At 39.7% G+C, this 15,626-nt stretch overlaps 1 protein-coding gene and 1 non-coding gene across 2 annotated transcripts; both read right to left on the bottom strand.

Annotated features, from left to right (window-relative positions):
• Positions 1–4,035: 4,035 nt before the first annotated feature.
• EIF5 (eukaryotic translation initiation factor 5) lies at positions 4,036–11,900 on the bottom strand. Its single transcript, XM_058162772.1, has 12 exons — positions 11,687–11,900; positions 11,284–11,517; positions 9,388–9,667; positions 9,222–9,303; positions 8,427–8,599; positions 7,755–7,866; positions 6,578–6,723; positions 6,177–6,332; positions 5,871–6,032; positions 5,272–5,436; positions 4,582–4,719; positions 4,036–4,414 (listed from the first exon to the last, which is right to left on the bottom strand). Exons 3-12 carry the CDS (start codon positions 9,457–9,459, stop codon positions 4,322–4,324), a joined length of 1,299 nt encoding a protein of 432 aa, XP_058018755.1. The 5' UTR covers positions 9,460–9,667; positions 11,284–11,517; positions 11,687–11,900; the 3' UTR covers positions 4,036–4,321.
• Positions 7,506–7,630, bottom strand: LOC131189390 (small nucleolar RNA SNORA28). Its single transcript, XR_009153004.1, has one exon. It is a non-coding gene; the product is annotated as a small nucleolar RNA SNORA28 (small nucleolar RNA).
• Positions 11,901–15,626: the final 3,726 nt, after the last annotated feature.

Below are 15,626 nucleotides of genomic sequence, written 5' to 3'. Positions count from 1 at the left end.
GGGCAGAAACATGGCTGTAGCACTGTTTTAAATAGCATTATTTTCTCAAGGAGAATAAGCCATATCATACCCAAGAAAATATTAAATTTCATTGCAAAGTATTGAGTTGCATTTATAATGGTGTTATTTTACTATAACGTTCTCAAATGTTCAAATGATATGCCTACTTTATAATTTTGCTTAATTTTTTTATTGCGGTTTTTGGGTTAGCTGCTCAGTCATGTACTTGAGATAGTTGGCCATATAAACAAAATAAATCAATAAAATCAATAAATTCATAAATAATTCATAACAACCCTATAAGATCTATCAGTATTACTATTATTTCCCATATTGTGTTGCTGCTTTCCAATAGCCAATGTAGTTATGTATGTGGTAATGGAACCCAAACCAAGAGACCACGTGCTTCACAGTTCAGTCTCTTAACTCACCCATTGCATAGGAATGGACAACTCTGGAGTCATATCAAGGGCAAAACATGACAGTGCATTTTGTAGAAAAACTAAATTTTATTAATACATTTTTTTCAATTTACACCCCACTTTTATCATTTTTACAAGTAACTCAAGGAAGCAAATACACTCACTACTCCGCCCTCTTACTTTCCTGACAACCATTCTCTGAGGTGAATTGGGTTGAGAACAGAATAACAGAGTTGAAATGGACCTTGGAGGTCATCTAGTCCAAACCCTTACTCAAACAGGAAACTCTGTATTATTTCAGACAAATGGCTGTCCAATCTCTTCTTAAAACTCTCCAGTGATGGAGCACCCACAGCTTCTGAAGGCAAGCCATTCCATTGATTGTTTTCACCATCAGGAAATTTCTCATTTCTAGATTCTCTCCATGATTAGTTTCCATCTTATCCTGCTTTCAGGTGTTTTGGAGAACAGGTTGACCAAATCTTTTTTGTGGCAGCCCCTCAGATATTGGAACACTGCTATCATGTCATCTTTAGTCCTTCTTTTCATTAGAATAGACATACTCAGTTCCTGCAACCATTCTTCATGTTTTAACTTCTAGCCCCCAATCATCTTTGTTGCTCTTCTCTGCACTCTTTCTAGAGTCTCAAAATCTTTTTTATATTATGGTGACCAAAATTGGATCCAATATTGCCAAAGGCAACATTAAGTAGTATTAACACTTAATGTAATTTTCATATTATTCCTCTGCTAATGCAGCCTAAGACCTGTTGGCTTTTTGGCAGCTGCACTACTGGCTCATATTTAAGTGGTTGTCCACTAGGACTCAGAGCTCCCTCTCGCAGTTCCTGCTATTGAGCCAGATACCACCTTTTCTATAACTGTGAATTTGATTTTTCTTGCCTAAGGTTTTTTTCTCACCATTGAATTTCATTTTGTTTGATAGTGCCCAGTATTCAAGTCTATTGATATCCTTATCTTGAGCCGATCTTCTGGAGTGTTGGCTGTTCCTGTCAGTTTAGTGTCATCTGCAAATTTTAAGAGTTCCATTTCTATTCTCTCATCTAGTAACTTTGTTGCTTGTATCCTTACGATTTATATTGTTTCCTGATAGCTTATTTGTACCCTATGATTATCATTAAGTGTTGTACCTTGATTCTTGATGAATGTATCTTTTCTTTTATGTACATTGAGAGCATATGCACCAAGACACACCAAACGTGTCCAATCCCACTTGGCCAATAAGAAAAAAAAATCTACTCTAAATCATTTATGAAGATATCGAATAGTACCGGGCCTAAAATGGTACCTTTGGGACTTCCATCCATGCAGATGTAGTTCCATTAAAGACTACACATTGAGTGTGATTTGTTAGCCAGTTATGAATCCATCTGGTGTTTTTTATCCCACATTTTCCCATCATCTTACCATGAAGTAGGTTGTAGTCTACTTTGTCAAATGCCTTACTGAAGTATATTATTATATTCACAACATTGATTGGCCCAATCATCCAACCAACTTTCTTATTTAAGATGGGACTAGAATTAAAAGGTCTCCTAGTTTCTAGCCTGGTTTAAGCAAACTGACTTTTTAAGTTATTTAATCTCTTTAATTACATGTTTAAACATTTTAAAATGTTTTTAAGATTTTTAAAAGGGCAAAACTCAAGACCCTAGGCAACAAGCAGCCTCTGACCTGTATTTCTGTCCTTACACCAGCCTTAAATTCACCATGTCTTAAAAGTCTATTTTCTTAAGACAAAACCCTATTTTCCTCTACTTTCACAAGATCATTGGCCTTTCCTTGAAGCTTTTTCCATTTATACAGTAGATGGTGTCTCCTTTTCCCATTTTCTTAGGCTCAGATTTAAAGTTTATACCTTTGAATTCCTAATACTTAATGAATACGGTAATACATTAATAAACCATTCTTTAGTTTTTCTGTTGCAGAGTAGAAAATAATTGCAAAAGTAATTTCCATGTTACAGTAGCTTTGAAAGTGATTTTTCAGCAAGCGTTGGGGCAAAGGGTTACTCTTCCAAGTGGTCTGGTTCAACTATTCCTGTGGTAGACATGGAAAGCATTTTTTTCTGGCTTCAGATGGTCCAATACCAAATACCACCAAAAAACTGGGTAGTTTTATTGTACACAGGAACAAAACAGATTTGTTCCAGACAACAGTAAAAGCCAAGGTGGAAGAATTTTCTATGTTAATATTGTATCTTTCCACATATGTATACTTGCCATACAAAACTACTGCAGGATTTCTATGGTTGTTTCAGCCAAAAACCTGGAACCAACATTACAAGTTTTGCTCTTGAACCATGGCTAATCAAGTATGATATGGACTTTTGGACATGATTTTGGATTTAAAATAGTAGCTTCAATGGTAAAAGTGCTTTTGTGCTGAATTTAAGTGATTGTTCTTGGGCGATTCCACCCAAGGAAAAATATTCTAATTGGCGAGTTGAACTTGCTACAGAAAAGAACTTGGGTGTATAAAATAGTCCATCATGAAAATTTCTAACCCTGAAACAATCTTTACCTTAGAATGTTTCATCTTGGAATATAATTACGTGAAATAACCAGTTTAAAAAGGGGGAAGAGTATCCTTTATACAATTCATTGACACAGGATCATATAGACATTAGATTTGTTCAGTTCTTTAATCTTCATTTGTTCCTAACTTTACTGTTTTTCTTGCTGTGATATTAAGTACTAATTATTTATAGTTAATCCCCAGTTTAGGAATCCAAGTTTAGTTCATATGGCCTGTCCTCAAGTCAAATTTGTATATAAGCCAGATAGCATTACATAATACCTTATAGATTGTGCTACTCATTAACTAAGGGTGCTTAACTAAGGGACATGCTGTAATTAAACTGGCTTCTCCAACTTTTCACCTTCCAATGAACACTGCCCATTACCCTCACAAATTAACACCGACTTGTTGAGATTTGTACTGCACAAGAAACACATCTATATTTTTTTCTTAAATGCCTCTAGCATGACCGGAATATTGATCACCTTTAATTTCCCTCACCACCACTTATCAATACCTTTCTATATTAAAGTGCTACCAATTTAAACAAACCTCTAGTGACTAGGTCGGCATTCCAATTTTTCCTGCACTACCCAATAAGCCTTTTAGAAGAATTCAATCCTCATGATTGGCTCAGTCTGTGGCAACACACCCAAATCATTTCCAAAGTGCAGAGTACAGTCACAATTGTGGTAAGAAACTCAGTTCTGCATGCTTTGTATGCAGTTTTTAAAAAGGCATTTAAATTTCAGTAGCAGGGAAACATCAATTATAAATTTAACACAAGTTTGCCACAAAATTCCCAGCCTTTCCTTTGAATCAGATATTTCTCATGATTTCATAGTTATTTTATATGGATTACATACTAACTACATAGTAATTTTTGCCAGGCTACTGAATATCTTAAGACAGGCTTTATATTAATATTCCCAGTTTACTTCCATCTCCATGAGTATACAAAGTGAGAAAACGGAAGATGCTTGGATGGGAATGAAATGGCCTCACAAACACAATCAAATTTTTAATTACTGCCCACATTAGATTAGAAAAAAACACTAAGATGTGTCAGGACTGAAGATTCCAAAACCAAATCCTTTATTTTCACAACTGTATAAATGTGCTCCAAGTATTTATGTCCAATACAAGTTTAAAAGAAACATGCCAGACAGCAAACTTGGATCAGTCTGCTGGTGTATTAATTCCTCTCATCTGTTAAGCTTAGTTACAAATACCAGTCATGGTAACATACATTTGAGTTCAAGAAGTATAGCACGATGTTTATAGCTATTATAGCTTGTGCATAAAGGTTGCACTTCTGGCAAGAGATGCAGAGAAGTTGGAAACTAGCTTGATTCATTTTAAATAGCATCAATATCAATGTCATCTTCCTTGTTGATTGCAGTCTTCACTGTTTCAACTTTAGGTACACTGGCTGTCTTGGAATATACCACCTGCAAGAATAGACAAGTTTAGTCACAGTAATACTGTTACACATTTGTTTTTTTTATTATTATTATAAAATGAGCAGCAAAGCACCTTTTAACCTTTCAACCTAACATGCATTTTCAAATCAGAGCTTCCAATACATGTGGGTAAAGAACGTTTATTTAAAGCTCACCTCAATGTTTTCATCTTCATCATCTTCTTCCTCATTGCCAGATGATTCCTCTTCAGCTTCTTTCAGCCATTTAATGAATGGCTCTGCTTTGACACGAATTTCTTTGGCAAGCTCTTTAGAAACATATTTCTTTGAGGCCTAAAACACCAAAAGAAAGTTTGAAACAATTTATGCAGATTTGTTTATAAGTATGGTATTTTAAACCCAAGTAGTATTTAGTCCCAAGGTTAGAACATTCTATCCATAAAATCTTACCTTGAATGAAAAACAGCTATTCCAAAGAACAACTACTTCAAGCTCTAGGTATCCTACTTCACTCAAAAACTTTTCCAGATCCCCAACATTTAGAAAAATAATCAATGCCACAAAAATGTATTTTGTGTTTGCCCTTCCCCCAGTGAAAATTTCATTTAGAGCAGGGGTGTCAAACTGGCGGCCCATGGGCTGGATGTGTCATGTGCAGGTCACACACACCCCAGCTTGAAGAGAAAAAACGTTGCAAAATGTCATGTGATGGCAATGTGACGTCGCTCGCAAGTTTGACACCTGTGATTTAGAGTGTAGTTTTTTCTTTTCAGAATCAACAATGAAGTACTACCAAGCACAAATCCTGCAATGCAAGTCATTTTTCAAATACTAGGGATTGTATAGTTTAGTTTGCAAGAGTTGTCTTGATTTGTAAAAACTGACCTTTTCTGCCCAGCTCAATATGACTTCTTCTTCCAGAAGATCTGCATCATACATTTCCTTCAGGATATGTGGAATTTTAGAAATCAGCTGTGGTTGATGCATAGCCACTACGCACTCGAAGCCATGAAGAAGATACCGTTGGGCCTTCTTGTTGTTGTGGCAGAACTAAAACGTGAACCAGAACATATTAGGAAATCGGTGTAAATTAGCATGAAGATGCCCAGTTGCCTAATCATATAAGCTACCAGTAACAGAAATTTCACAAATAAAGCCAGGTAAATGCAGACTTGTATCTTTAGACTTGGCTCAGTCTACAAACTGAATTTTCAAGAGATACGACACACAATATATGCTGTTGTATTATTAAACTGCACACACAAGAAGCTAAAATTTAATTCACCTTCAATGGCCAATACAGTAAATGCCAAGGCCACCAATAAAAAAATAATCACAAAGTCCCCTTTTTTGTTATGTGTTTTTATCCCGGAAATGAAGCAAATTTACAGAATTTTATACATTCTGTAGTGAATCAGATTGGGACAGGAAGCAAAAAGCCCTATCACCTCAGGAGAATGTTTCTGATCCACAAAAAAACTTACACGCAAGAAATGGCGCCTGTATTTCTTTATCTGTTCTCTTATTTTTTCATCAAAGAGGACTTCAGTCAACACCAGAGGGCCCATAGCTTTAACATCTAATCTTTCTGCTTCTGCCACAATATCTTTGTCGGAAGACTCTATGACACCTTCTTCTTTCTTTTTCTGGATCAGAAAAGACGTTTTGTTTTAAAAGACACATATTTTCAACAGTTAAGATAATTTCAATAATTTCAACTAGTGAAATAATCTTATTTCAACTTTAAAAAGTTTTTGAAATGAGGAAAACACGCCATTTATCTGAAATACCTTAACAAAGTCAAACAGTAAATTGACTCTCTGTTCAATAGTCCTTTCTAGATCATCAGTCAATGTGAGTACTTTTGCACGATCAGTGATTTCATCCATTCTACGCCTTTGGGCTTCTTCAGTGGTATCTTCACCCCAGTCATCATCTTCCTCTTCCTAAAATTTACAAGGTAACCATTTTCATAGTTTAAAAAAATATACACGATTTAACTACTTTGATATTGCGTTTTCCTGGAAAAAATAACCCCCGTTATCTAGTTATTCCCCTGAAAATTGAGGGACCCCCCCTTTAATTACCAGAAAAAGGTCACCAAATGTCCACACTCATCTTCAAGAAACCATAATGTTTACAATGAAACCATACATTTGTTGCTCATTGTGTTGTGGCCAGATCTACTTACCACTACATTTGGAGGACTAAGTTCTTCTGGTGGTGCTGACTGTGGTGGTGGTGTCTCGGTATTAGACACACAACCATTCTCTTTATCCTTGCCTTTTCTATTCTTCTTTTCTTTCTCTTTCTTGCCTGTACCAGACTCACTGCTCTCTGTAAACATTAACAAGAACATTTTTTAACAGACATACACCCAAAGATTTTTAACTTACAAACTCCGCTTTAGCTGTCCATCATGTCAACGTATTTCAGTGTACTTGGATAATCTTAAATCACTCTGCTTATATACAAATTTTTGAACTAGAGAAGCATAGTTGTCCAATAACAAAGCCTATACATTCAACTTTTGGTTCAGTCTGAATATGTAACAAATAACTTTTCCACATGTAATTTATCACCCTTTAGACAGAAATGTTTTTCTAAGAACAATTTTATCTTCTATAATACAGGCATTACAAGACTGTGGCAGACTCCTGCAGGTAAGGTAAGTGGGGATATGACTAACAAGTAACAAAAAGTAAATATTAGACTTTCTAAAGATGTAGAAATCCCACAGAAGTTTATTTCTAGCTCAATTAATCGAGCAAACAACCTGTTATGGACATTCTAATTTAAGGTTGTTTTTTTAAAATTTGTTGCTAAGTGAGACATTGAGTTTTGCCCCATTTTACATCCTTTCTTGTCACAGCTGTTGAGTAACATGGTTATTAAACGAATCTGGCTTTCTCATCAATTTTGCCTGTCGGAAGGTAACAAAAGGATCACATTTCACTGCCATTGTAACTTTGAACAATCATTAAATGAACTGTCAAGTTCAAGTACTACCTGTATTTGCTCAGTCACTGGTACTTTCAATGCTAATACTACAAAGTTGAAAATGAATATATCCAAATACACTCCAGAATATGTTTGCTTATAGAGAACACCATTAATATATTGTTACAGTCTGTATAACAGATGGCCTCATTTTTAAAGACCACTGGAATAGGTCAGGCTATGTTTAGTATTGCAAGCTTAAATTGAGATAGACATCTAATTTATCTACCACAGAGTGTTGCTTGCCCAGCGCTGTTTTCCAGACCAGTTCCAACACATAGAAAACTTCCTCCAGTTTTCTCCCTCAATTAAGTAGGAAATAAATGATCCTTTCTAGGAAAATATCAAAATCAAGAACAAACACTCACCAGGTGGGTTTTTAAGGATGAACGTGCAGAGTTTATGGTTTGTGTCAAGCATGCCTCGATAGCCACAGGCTTTGCAAGAGTTACCAATAGTTTGTTTCTTAGGGTTGACATGCTGCCAGAGAGAGCAATAGTTTCACTTATCAATTATTTCATTTATATCTATATATGCTACCCATTCAATTTTAAAACCCTTTTCTAAAGAAAATGAAATAGTGGAAAGCAAGCAATATATGCTCTAACTGGCTTGTGTAGAAAATTATGGACTAGCTTGTTTTAATAGTTTTACTTTGTTATAAAGCAGCTTGGAAATCTCCATTTTAAATTACTGCAATGTTAAAATGGCTCAAATTACCTACTTTGGGAGCTTAGCATTTAACTTACTACCACAAAGCCTTCTCAAATTCACTCACAAGTAATTTAGTATATAATTAGTCTTCCTTATATTGTCACAAATACTGTTTGTTCATTAAGTACCAAAGTATTCCAAGACAAGTATCTCCTGCCTTTCTTGAAAGAAGTTGGTATGGCATTGGTAGGCCACCTACGGAAAACCTCAGGGTTGACCAAATACAAAACTGTTTCAGTGAGATTGCTGAAACTGGATTGCAGATTAAAAATTTTTTACATATAATTTTCTTTATAAATTCTTAGCTTTCTAGAAGCATCACCTACCAGATCAGTTTCAGGATTTTCACACTCAGGACAGAGAACAAATTTTTTAATGAACCCATCCAACATGTCTTGTAGCTTATTCGCCTCATGAGATCCATTGACAATGTAACGGTCATTCTTAACATCAAACTGGGTCTGCGCTCCCAGCTCACAACCAAAAAATTTGGTGGGATCTTTCAAGAAAGAAGAAAAATTAGCCATGAAGTTTTCTATCAACTCCCTTCCCACTCACTTCCAACTAACTCTCTGCAAATTTATTTCATTTTATTCATTTAGCACCAATCAACTCCAAACTACTATACTGGGTTTTCCAGTAGTAGTTCTTCCTATTTCTTCCTCCATCTGCTCATGAAAAAAGCAATAATTATTTCATTATCTTACTACAATTTTAAGACTACCTTTAGAATTCACATCAACTGCTTCTATACTGAATCAACATTCCTTAGTTAATACGGAATGCCTCAAAACAATTATGCATTGCTTCAGAGTACTATGCACAATAGCTATCATTACTATAAAAGCTATTCATGTCAGCTCTTTTCCTTTCTGCTTTAAAAACTGCTGACACCATGAGGCAGAAGACAAAACTGTGTATTTAGGCTGACATAAGTGACAATAGCACTGTTATTGATAGTTATCTCACACTTCCATGAGGCAATTGAAACTGAGAGGGGGATGAAAATGGTGTGTGTACACACACACACACACACACTATAGTACTATTACATTTTCTAAAAAAGATACTTTAAAGATGTTCTAATAAAATGGAGCTCAATGGAAAATTATAGAACTTACACGTAGGAGGCCGATTAAGCGCCTTTGCAACGTCAACCATATTGACGATAACTGTCTTTATCCCATTTCCTTTGCCCTCAACCTGAAAAGAAAACTCAAGTATATATGATATCATACCATTAACTGGCAATTTTAACCCACATTTAAATAATAGTGAAATATCTACCTTGGCAATCAAACGGGGCATTTTGTAGCGATAGAACTGATCTGAAACACTGCGGTTGACGTTGACAGACATTTTGGCTTATTAGTAGCTTTATCAATAAGATGGAGAGATCTTTGATTGCAACTTTTTGGTATCTTCTGTCTGGAGAAGACGTGATGACATAAACGACTGCAAGAGTTCTCGGTCTCTGACATGAAAAAATTTTCGCCACTGAGGCTGTGAGGTTCTTGCTTGTATGCTATATTTCCCCAATACAGGTACCAATGGCTGCGCAACAGCTCTGCAATATTAATATAGAAAGCTTTTATACTTTACACACATGCCCGCATTTGTTTTGTTTGAATTCAAGCATCATAACTGGTCTATAATTTTTACACAATACTCAACATAAAACCTGTAGCAAAAAGTAATATGAATGATTTCATCAGAGCACTACAAACTTGGTGTGTAAAATCAGTTATGATGTAGATTGTTTCTGGACTTAGTAACAGTTATAGCTTATTACATTATATTGTTCTATGACCAGCAATGAGGAAGTGTTTTTATTTAAGTTTTATTGGTTATTATTTGTTAACCAGTTCTTAATTTTGGTAGGAGACATATATTAGTTTTTCAGCCAATAGTTACTCCAGTGGTATCCTCTATTAAGAAATAGAGGGAACTGTGGAGTTCTTTAATTCTTAAAAACGAGCAAAATATTCTAAAAAGTATCCCAGTGACCTAATTACACTATGCCTCATAATAAACCTAATCGCTGTTTAAAGAATTTAAAACAAATCAAGGCTTTTCTTTTACTTAAGCACATGAAATTAAAAACCACCAAATTTCTTTCTCTCCACGTGATCTAGACACGTGCCTATAATAGTTATGAAATACAAATGAAGCGGTAAGGAAAAAAAATCCTAAAAAGGGGGGGGGGGAGAGAGAGAGGAGAAAGGAACTCGTATTATTTTATCTTGAGATAAAACCCCGAAGCAGCTAACGCGCATAAACCCACATTTTTTTTTCTTTCAACTCCTCCCTCTCTTCAACCCAGCGTCGGAATGACTCAGAAATGCAGCAATTAAGCACTGAGTCAGCTCTAAATACAAAGTGGCGGCAGCGCAGTCGCCGCTCAGCCCTCCTCGCCTTGCCTCGCCGCCCCTTTTCCCGAACCCTCGAAAGCGCCCGAGCGGAGCCGCCCGCTGCCCTCCCCCTTCGCACACTGCGGGTTTAGGAACTGCGCCACAGAGCGCGCACTCCGCCCGCCTCTCTCCAACCCCCCCTCCCTCATCACGAGGACTGAGGCGCGGAAGACCTGGCGGCCGCCATCTTGTGGAGCCGCGCGTTCGTTCAAGAAGGCGAAGCGGGGGGAGGGGGAAGTGACCGCCAACGGCGGTTAAGGGAAGGAGACGCCACCTCCATATTTGCAGGCTTCTTTTCTAGAGGCGTTGGGCTACACGGCCCATGCCCCCATCCTGTTTAGGGCAATGCGGTCCAAGGCCGAAGTCCGGACTACGAGTCCTTCTTACGCGCACCCCCCCCCCAAACTCCTTTTCGAGAACGAGCTCCGTTTTTGTAACGACCCCTCTGAGGGCAATTTCGAGAAGGGAGCGGTCGCGGTGTCTTGTCCGCCCGTCCCCAACAGACTCGACCACGCCATTCTGCCCTTCTGTCCGACAAGAAGTTATTCGGGACCAGGCATTACGGGCCAGTACTAACACCTTCCACTTACACAAATGAGGCGTTTGTGTATGCGAACGACCCCCGCAAGCGCTCTTTCAGGCCGCCGCCCGTCTTCCTCACCATCCCGCCCTCCGTCACGCAGCCCCACCAGCAAAAAGAAGCCGTTCCCCACTCTCCCCCCCCCCTCCATATGCTAACCTCTCCCACTCGTTCCCCTTTTTTTTTACTTACCGTTTTCGTCCAATACAGACATAAACCCAACGCTGCTCGCCCCGGGCTGTGACGAAGCCGAATTAGTACGAGGAGAACGATGGCGGAGCTGAGGGTGTCACCGAGCACCCGGGCGCTTTTTCTAAAGAGATACAGATGCGGAGGAGGCGGACGCCGCAACCGCCAGGAGAGGGGAGGGGGGGTCCAAGCGTCCTGAGGCGGGCGGGATCAGCGGGATCAGCCTTGCCGGTTACTCTGCCGGAAGGGAAAAACCATCAGCTGAGGCAGCATTGTTAGTCGGGCGGCGGAGCGCCCGCACCTAAATTCAAACCGAGCTCAAATCTGCCATAGCGGCAGCATTAGGCTGGGTTTTTTTAAAAGGAGAGGGGGAGGGGCACAGCTGTAATGGCCGCCAAGTACCTACCTCTAGAATGTTCTCGCGCCGACTGAACAACACCGTCGCGAAGGCTGGGATCAATCAGCCGCCGGAGAGTCCACACCTCCCTCTTCGTCGTATTGGCTCATCGTGCGCCGTTCTTCTTTTTCATTGGTTTCAGGTGCTTGTCAGTCATGATGTTAGGCGACCTCTCCTTATGTTCGCTTTCTTTCTTCCCACCCTGTCGGCTCCGCCGATCGAAGAAACACCAGCGCCCAAAAGGACATCACGTTTAACAACGCGAGCTAGAATGTCGCGAGAGTTATGCCGAAGGGGAAGAATGAGTCAGTGTTCTCTGTTGGGGGGGAGGGGGAGGCTTCTTTACACGTTCGGGTGCAGAGACGGCATGTAAAGAAATGCATTTTATTCTCGGAATAACGTCTCGTCTTCTGTACTACTGAATGCTACTGTTGCATTAAAGGACGGTTGCTTTTTCTTTTTTAGGCAGAAATTAAATATATTTACTATATCTCGTTCAATGCTTTAATCATTACATTCTTTTAGGAAGGGGCTGGTTGCCTTGAGTGCTCATCTGAGTAAAGTACTGCAGTATTTGGGGGGCACGTTTTCCAGTGTAGAATATTGTGATTGAGTTAAGAAGCCACTGGATTAAAAAATACAAAAGTTGGCTTGTCACCCATTCTTATGTGTTTCCAAAGTTACGTGCTGCAAAGGTTGATTTGGACAGTAGTTTAGCTTTTCGTATTAATCTTCGATATGCAGGAAAATACGAAAGATTTATTTCTATTAAGGTGCATAGTTAAAAGTATTTAGCATTCCTGTACATGAAATACTTTAGAGATTTTGTTTGGGTATCCAGGATGGGATATATAGGTCCTTAGCCTCTAGGAGTCTAGGCCATCATAACCTTGATCTGACCCCAGTCATCTAAAGTGTTTTCAGACGAAAACAGCCTTAAAACAGGCTTTTATTATCAAGTAGACATATATTGCATGTATAGACTTTTAAACATTGAAATAAATTGTGGCAGGGCCCTTTAAAGAATCAGTGTAATGATGCAATTGCTGGGTATGTACTTCCATTGCATTTGGTGAAATGCTGTGGAAGAACAAGCAGTCTGAAAGCACAGGGAAAATAATTAAGGACAAATTGATTAGAGAACTGAATTTTTGAGCCCGCTTTCTAGATACATTTGAGAATTAAAATCCACTTTTCCAGAGTGAATGAAAATAGCTTACCTATTTATCATCAGATGTTTTCTATTGCGACTCCCCCATTTCTTTACCATTATACTATTATCTCTGTTGCTAATATAGAGCTAAGCCAAGAAAAGAGCTCTCTATTTGCTTCTATTAGCCTTTGCTAATAATTTTAAAATGCCCCTCCCAAGTCTACCCACCACACACACACTCCAAAATCCAAAATTTGTGACTGGCCTCAAAAATAGGGATTTTTTTTCCCAGTGTGGAATAACATAAAACAATACAAAATACAATTTTTCCCTGTGGCTTGTATCTGACATCGAGAATTGTGTTACTTATTCATAAAAATAAGAGTATGTTTTTGTCTTATGGTTCTATTTGTAATATGCACTAATAATATGTTAACTCATTGTTCAAGGAAACTTATGTTGAATTTTCAAAGGCTACCTACCACTTAAAAATTATTTTAGTTGTTAGTAAAATTGTCATTTTAACCTGATGTGTTTTCCTGTATTTTTATTGCTTCTAATTAAAATGGGCCTTTCTGAAGGTGATATTTCTTGATATTGAAAAATACCCCATGGATATTTCCCATGGATAATTTCTGAAATTTTAGCAAAATTGGAAAAACTCAAGGCAGTTTATATTAATACTCAAAACATTCAGCATGCAAATAGTTATTACATACTCATACTTATAAAAAAAAATGTTGCTACATAATGGCAACACTATTTCATTGCAATACTGTACTCCCTTTCAATATTTATAAAACAGTTCTAATGTAAACAAAGGATTTTGAACAAGACATAGCATAAAATAACATTTATAGGCTTTATCCCATTTCATTAAGTGCATGAAATATTGACCTAATATACATCTATTAGAGAGGGATTTATAAATAATGAAATCAGAGGAAAATGAAATAGAGAAAAGATAGTGATTTTTTTATTTATTTTTATTTACTTATTCAAACTTTTATACCGCCCTATCTCCCGAAGGACTCAGGGCGGTTTACAGCCTTATAAAACATAAATATAATATAAATACATGTTAAAACCACATTTAAAAAACTTATTCCATTAGGCCAAATTTAAAACTATAGTTAAAATACAAAACCCCATTAAAATTAAATTTATAAAAATCAAACCCTAGGCCAGCCCTGCACGAATAAATAGATGTGTCTTAAGCTCGCGGCGGAAGGTTCGGAGGTCGGGAAGTTGACGTAATCCTGGGGGGAGCTCGTTCCAGAGGGTGGGAGCTCCCACAGAGAAGGCCCTTCCCCTGGGTGTCGCCAGTCGGCATTGCCTGGCGGACGGCACCCTGAGGAGTCCCTCCCTGTGAGAGCGTACGGGTCGGTGGGAGGTAGTTGGTGGCAGCAGGCGGTCCCGTAAGTAACCCGGCCCTATGCCATGGAGCGCTTTGAAGATGGTCACCAAAACCTTGAAGCGCACCCGAGAGGCCACAGATAGCCAGTGCAGTCTGCGCAGGAGAGGTGTCACGTGGGCGCCACGAGGGGCTCCCTCTATTATCCGCGCAGCTGCATTCTGAACCAACTGAAGCCTCCGGATGCTCTTCAAGGGGAGCCCCATGTAGAGAGCATTGCAATAATCCAAGCGAGATGTAACGAGCACATGAGTGACCGTGCATAGGGCACCCCGGTCTAGAAAGGGGCGCAACTGGCGAACCAGGCAAACCTGGTAAAAAGCTCTCCTGGAGACGGCCGTCAAATGATCTTCGAAAGACAGCCGTCCATCCAGGAGGACGCCCAAGTTGCGGACCCTTTCCATCGGGGCCAATAACTCGCCCCCAACAGCCAGCTGCGGCTGCAGCTGACTGTACCGAGGTGCCGGCATCCACAGCCACTCCGTCTTGAAGGGATTGAGTTTGAGCCTGTTTCTCCCCATCCAGACCCGTACGGCTTCCAGGCACCGGGACAGCACGTCAATAGCTTCATTGGGGTGGCCCGGGGTGGAGAAGTACAACTGAGTATCATCAGCGTACAGATGATATCTCACCCCAAAGCCACTGATGATCTCACCCAGCGGCTTCATATAGATGTTGAACAGAAGGGGTGAGAGAATCGACCCCTGCGGCACCCCACAAGTGAGGCACCTCGGGGACGACCTCTGCCCCCCTGTCAACACCGTCTGCGACCGGTCGGAGAGATAGGAGGAGAACCACCGATAAACGGTGCCTCCCACTCCCAATCCCTCCAACCGGCGCAGCAGGATACCATGGTCGATGGTATCAAAAGCCGCTGAGAGGTCTAATAGGACCAGGGCAGAGGAAAAACCCCTATCCCTGGCCCTCCAGAGATCATCCACCAACGCGACCAAAGCCGTCTCCGTGCTATAACCGGGCCGGAAGCTGGACTGGAACGTTCTAGATAGACAGATTCATCCAGGTACTGGGGTAATTGACATGCCACCACACTCTCTACAACCTTCGCCGTAAAGCGAAGGTTGGAGACTGGATGATAATTACCTAAAACAGCCGGATCCAGGGAGGGCTTCTTGAGGAGGGGTCTCACCACCGCCTCTTTCAAGGCGGCGGGGACGACCCCCTCCAACAAGGAAGCATTTATAATCTCCCGGAGCCAGCCTCGTGTCACCTCTTGTGTGGCCAGCACCAACCAGGAGGGGCACGGATCCAGTAAACATGTGGTGGCGTTCAACCTCCCCAGCAACCTGTCCATGTCCTCGGGAGCCACAGGATCAAATCCATCCCAAACAGTCTCGACAAGACGGGTCTCTAACATCTCACTT

This window comes from Ahaetulla prasina, chromosome 1 (assembly GCF_028640845.1).
Source record: "Ahaetulla prasina isolate Xishuangbanna chromosome 1, ASM2864084v1, whole genome shotgun sequence".
Lineage (NCBI taxonomy): Eukaryota > Metazoa > Chordata > Lepidosauria > Squamata > Colubridae > Ahaetulla > Ahaetulla prasina.
This window is presented reverse-complemented; position numbering and strand designations above follow the sequence as displayed.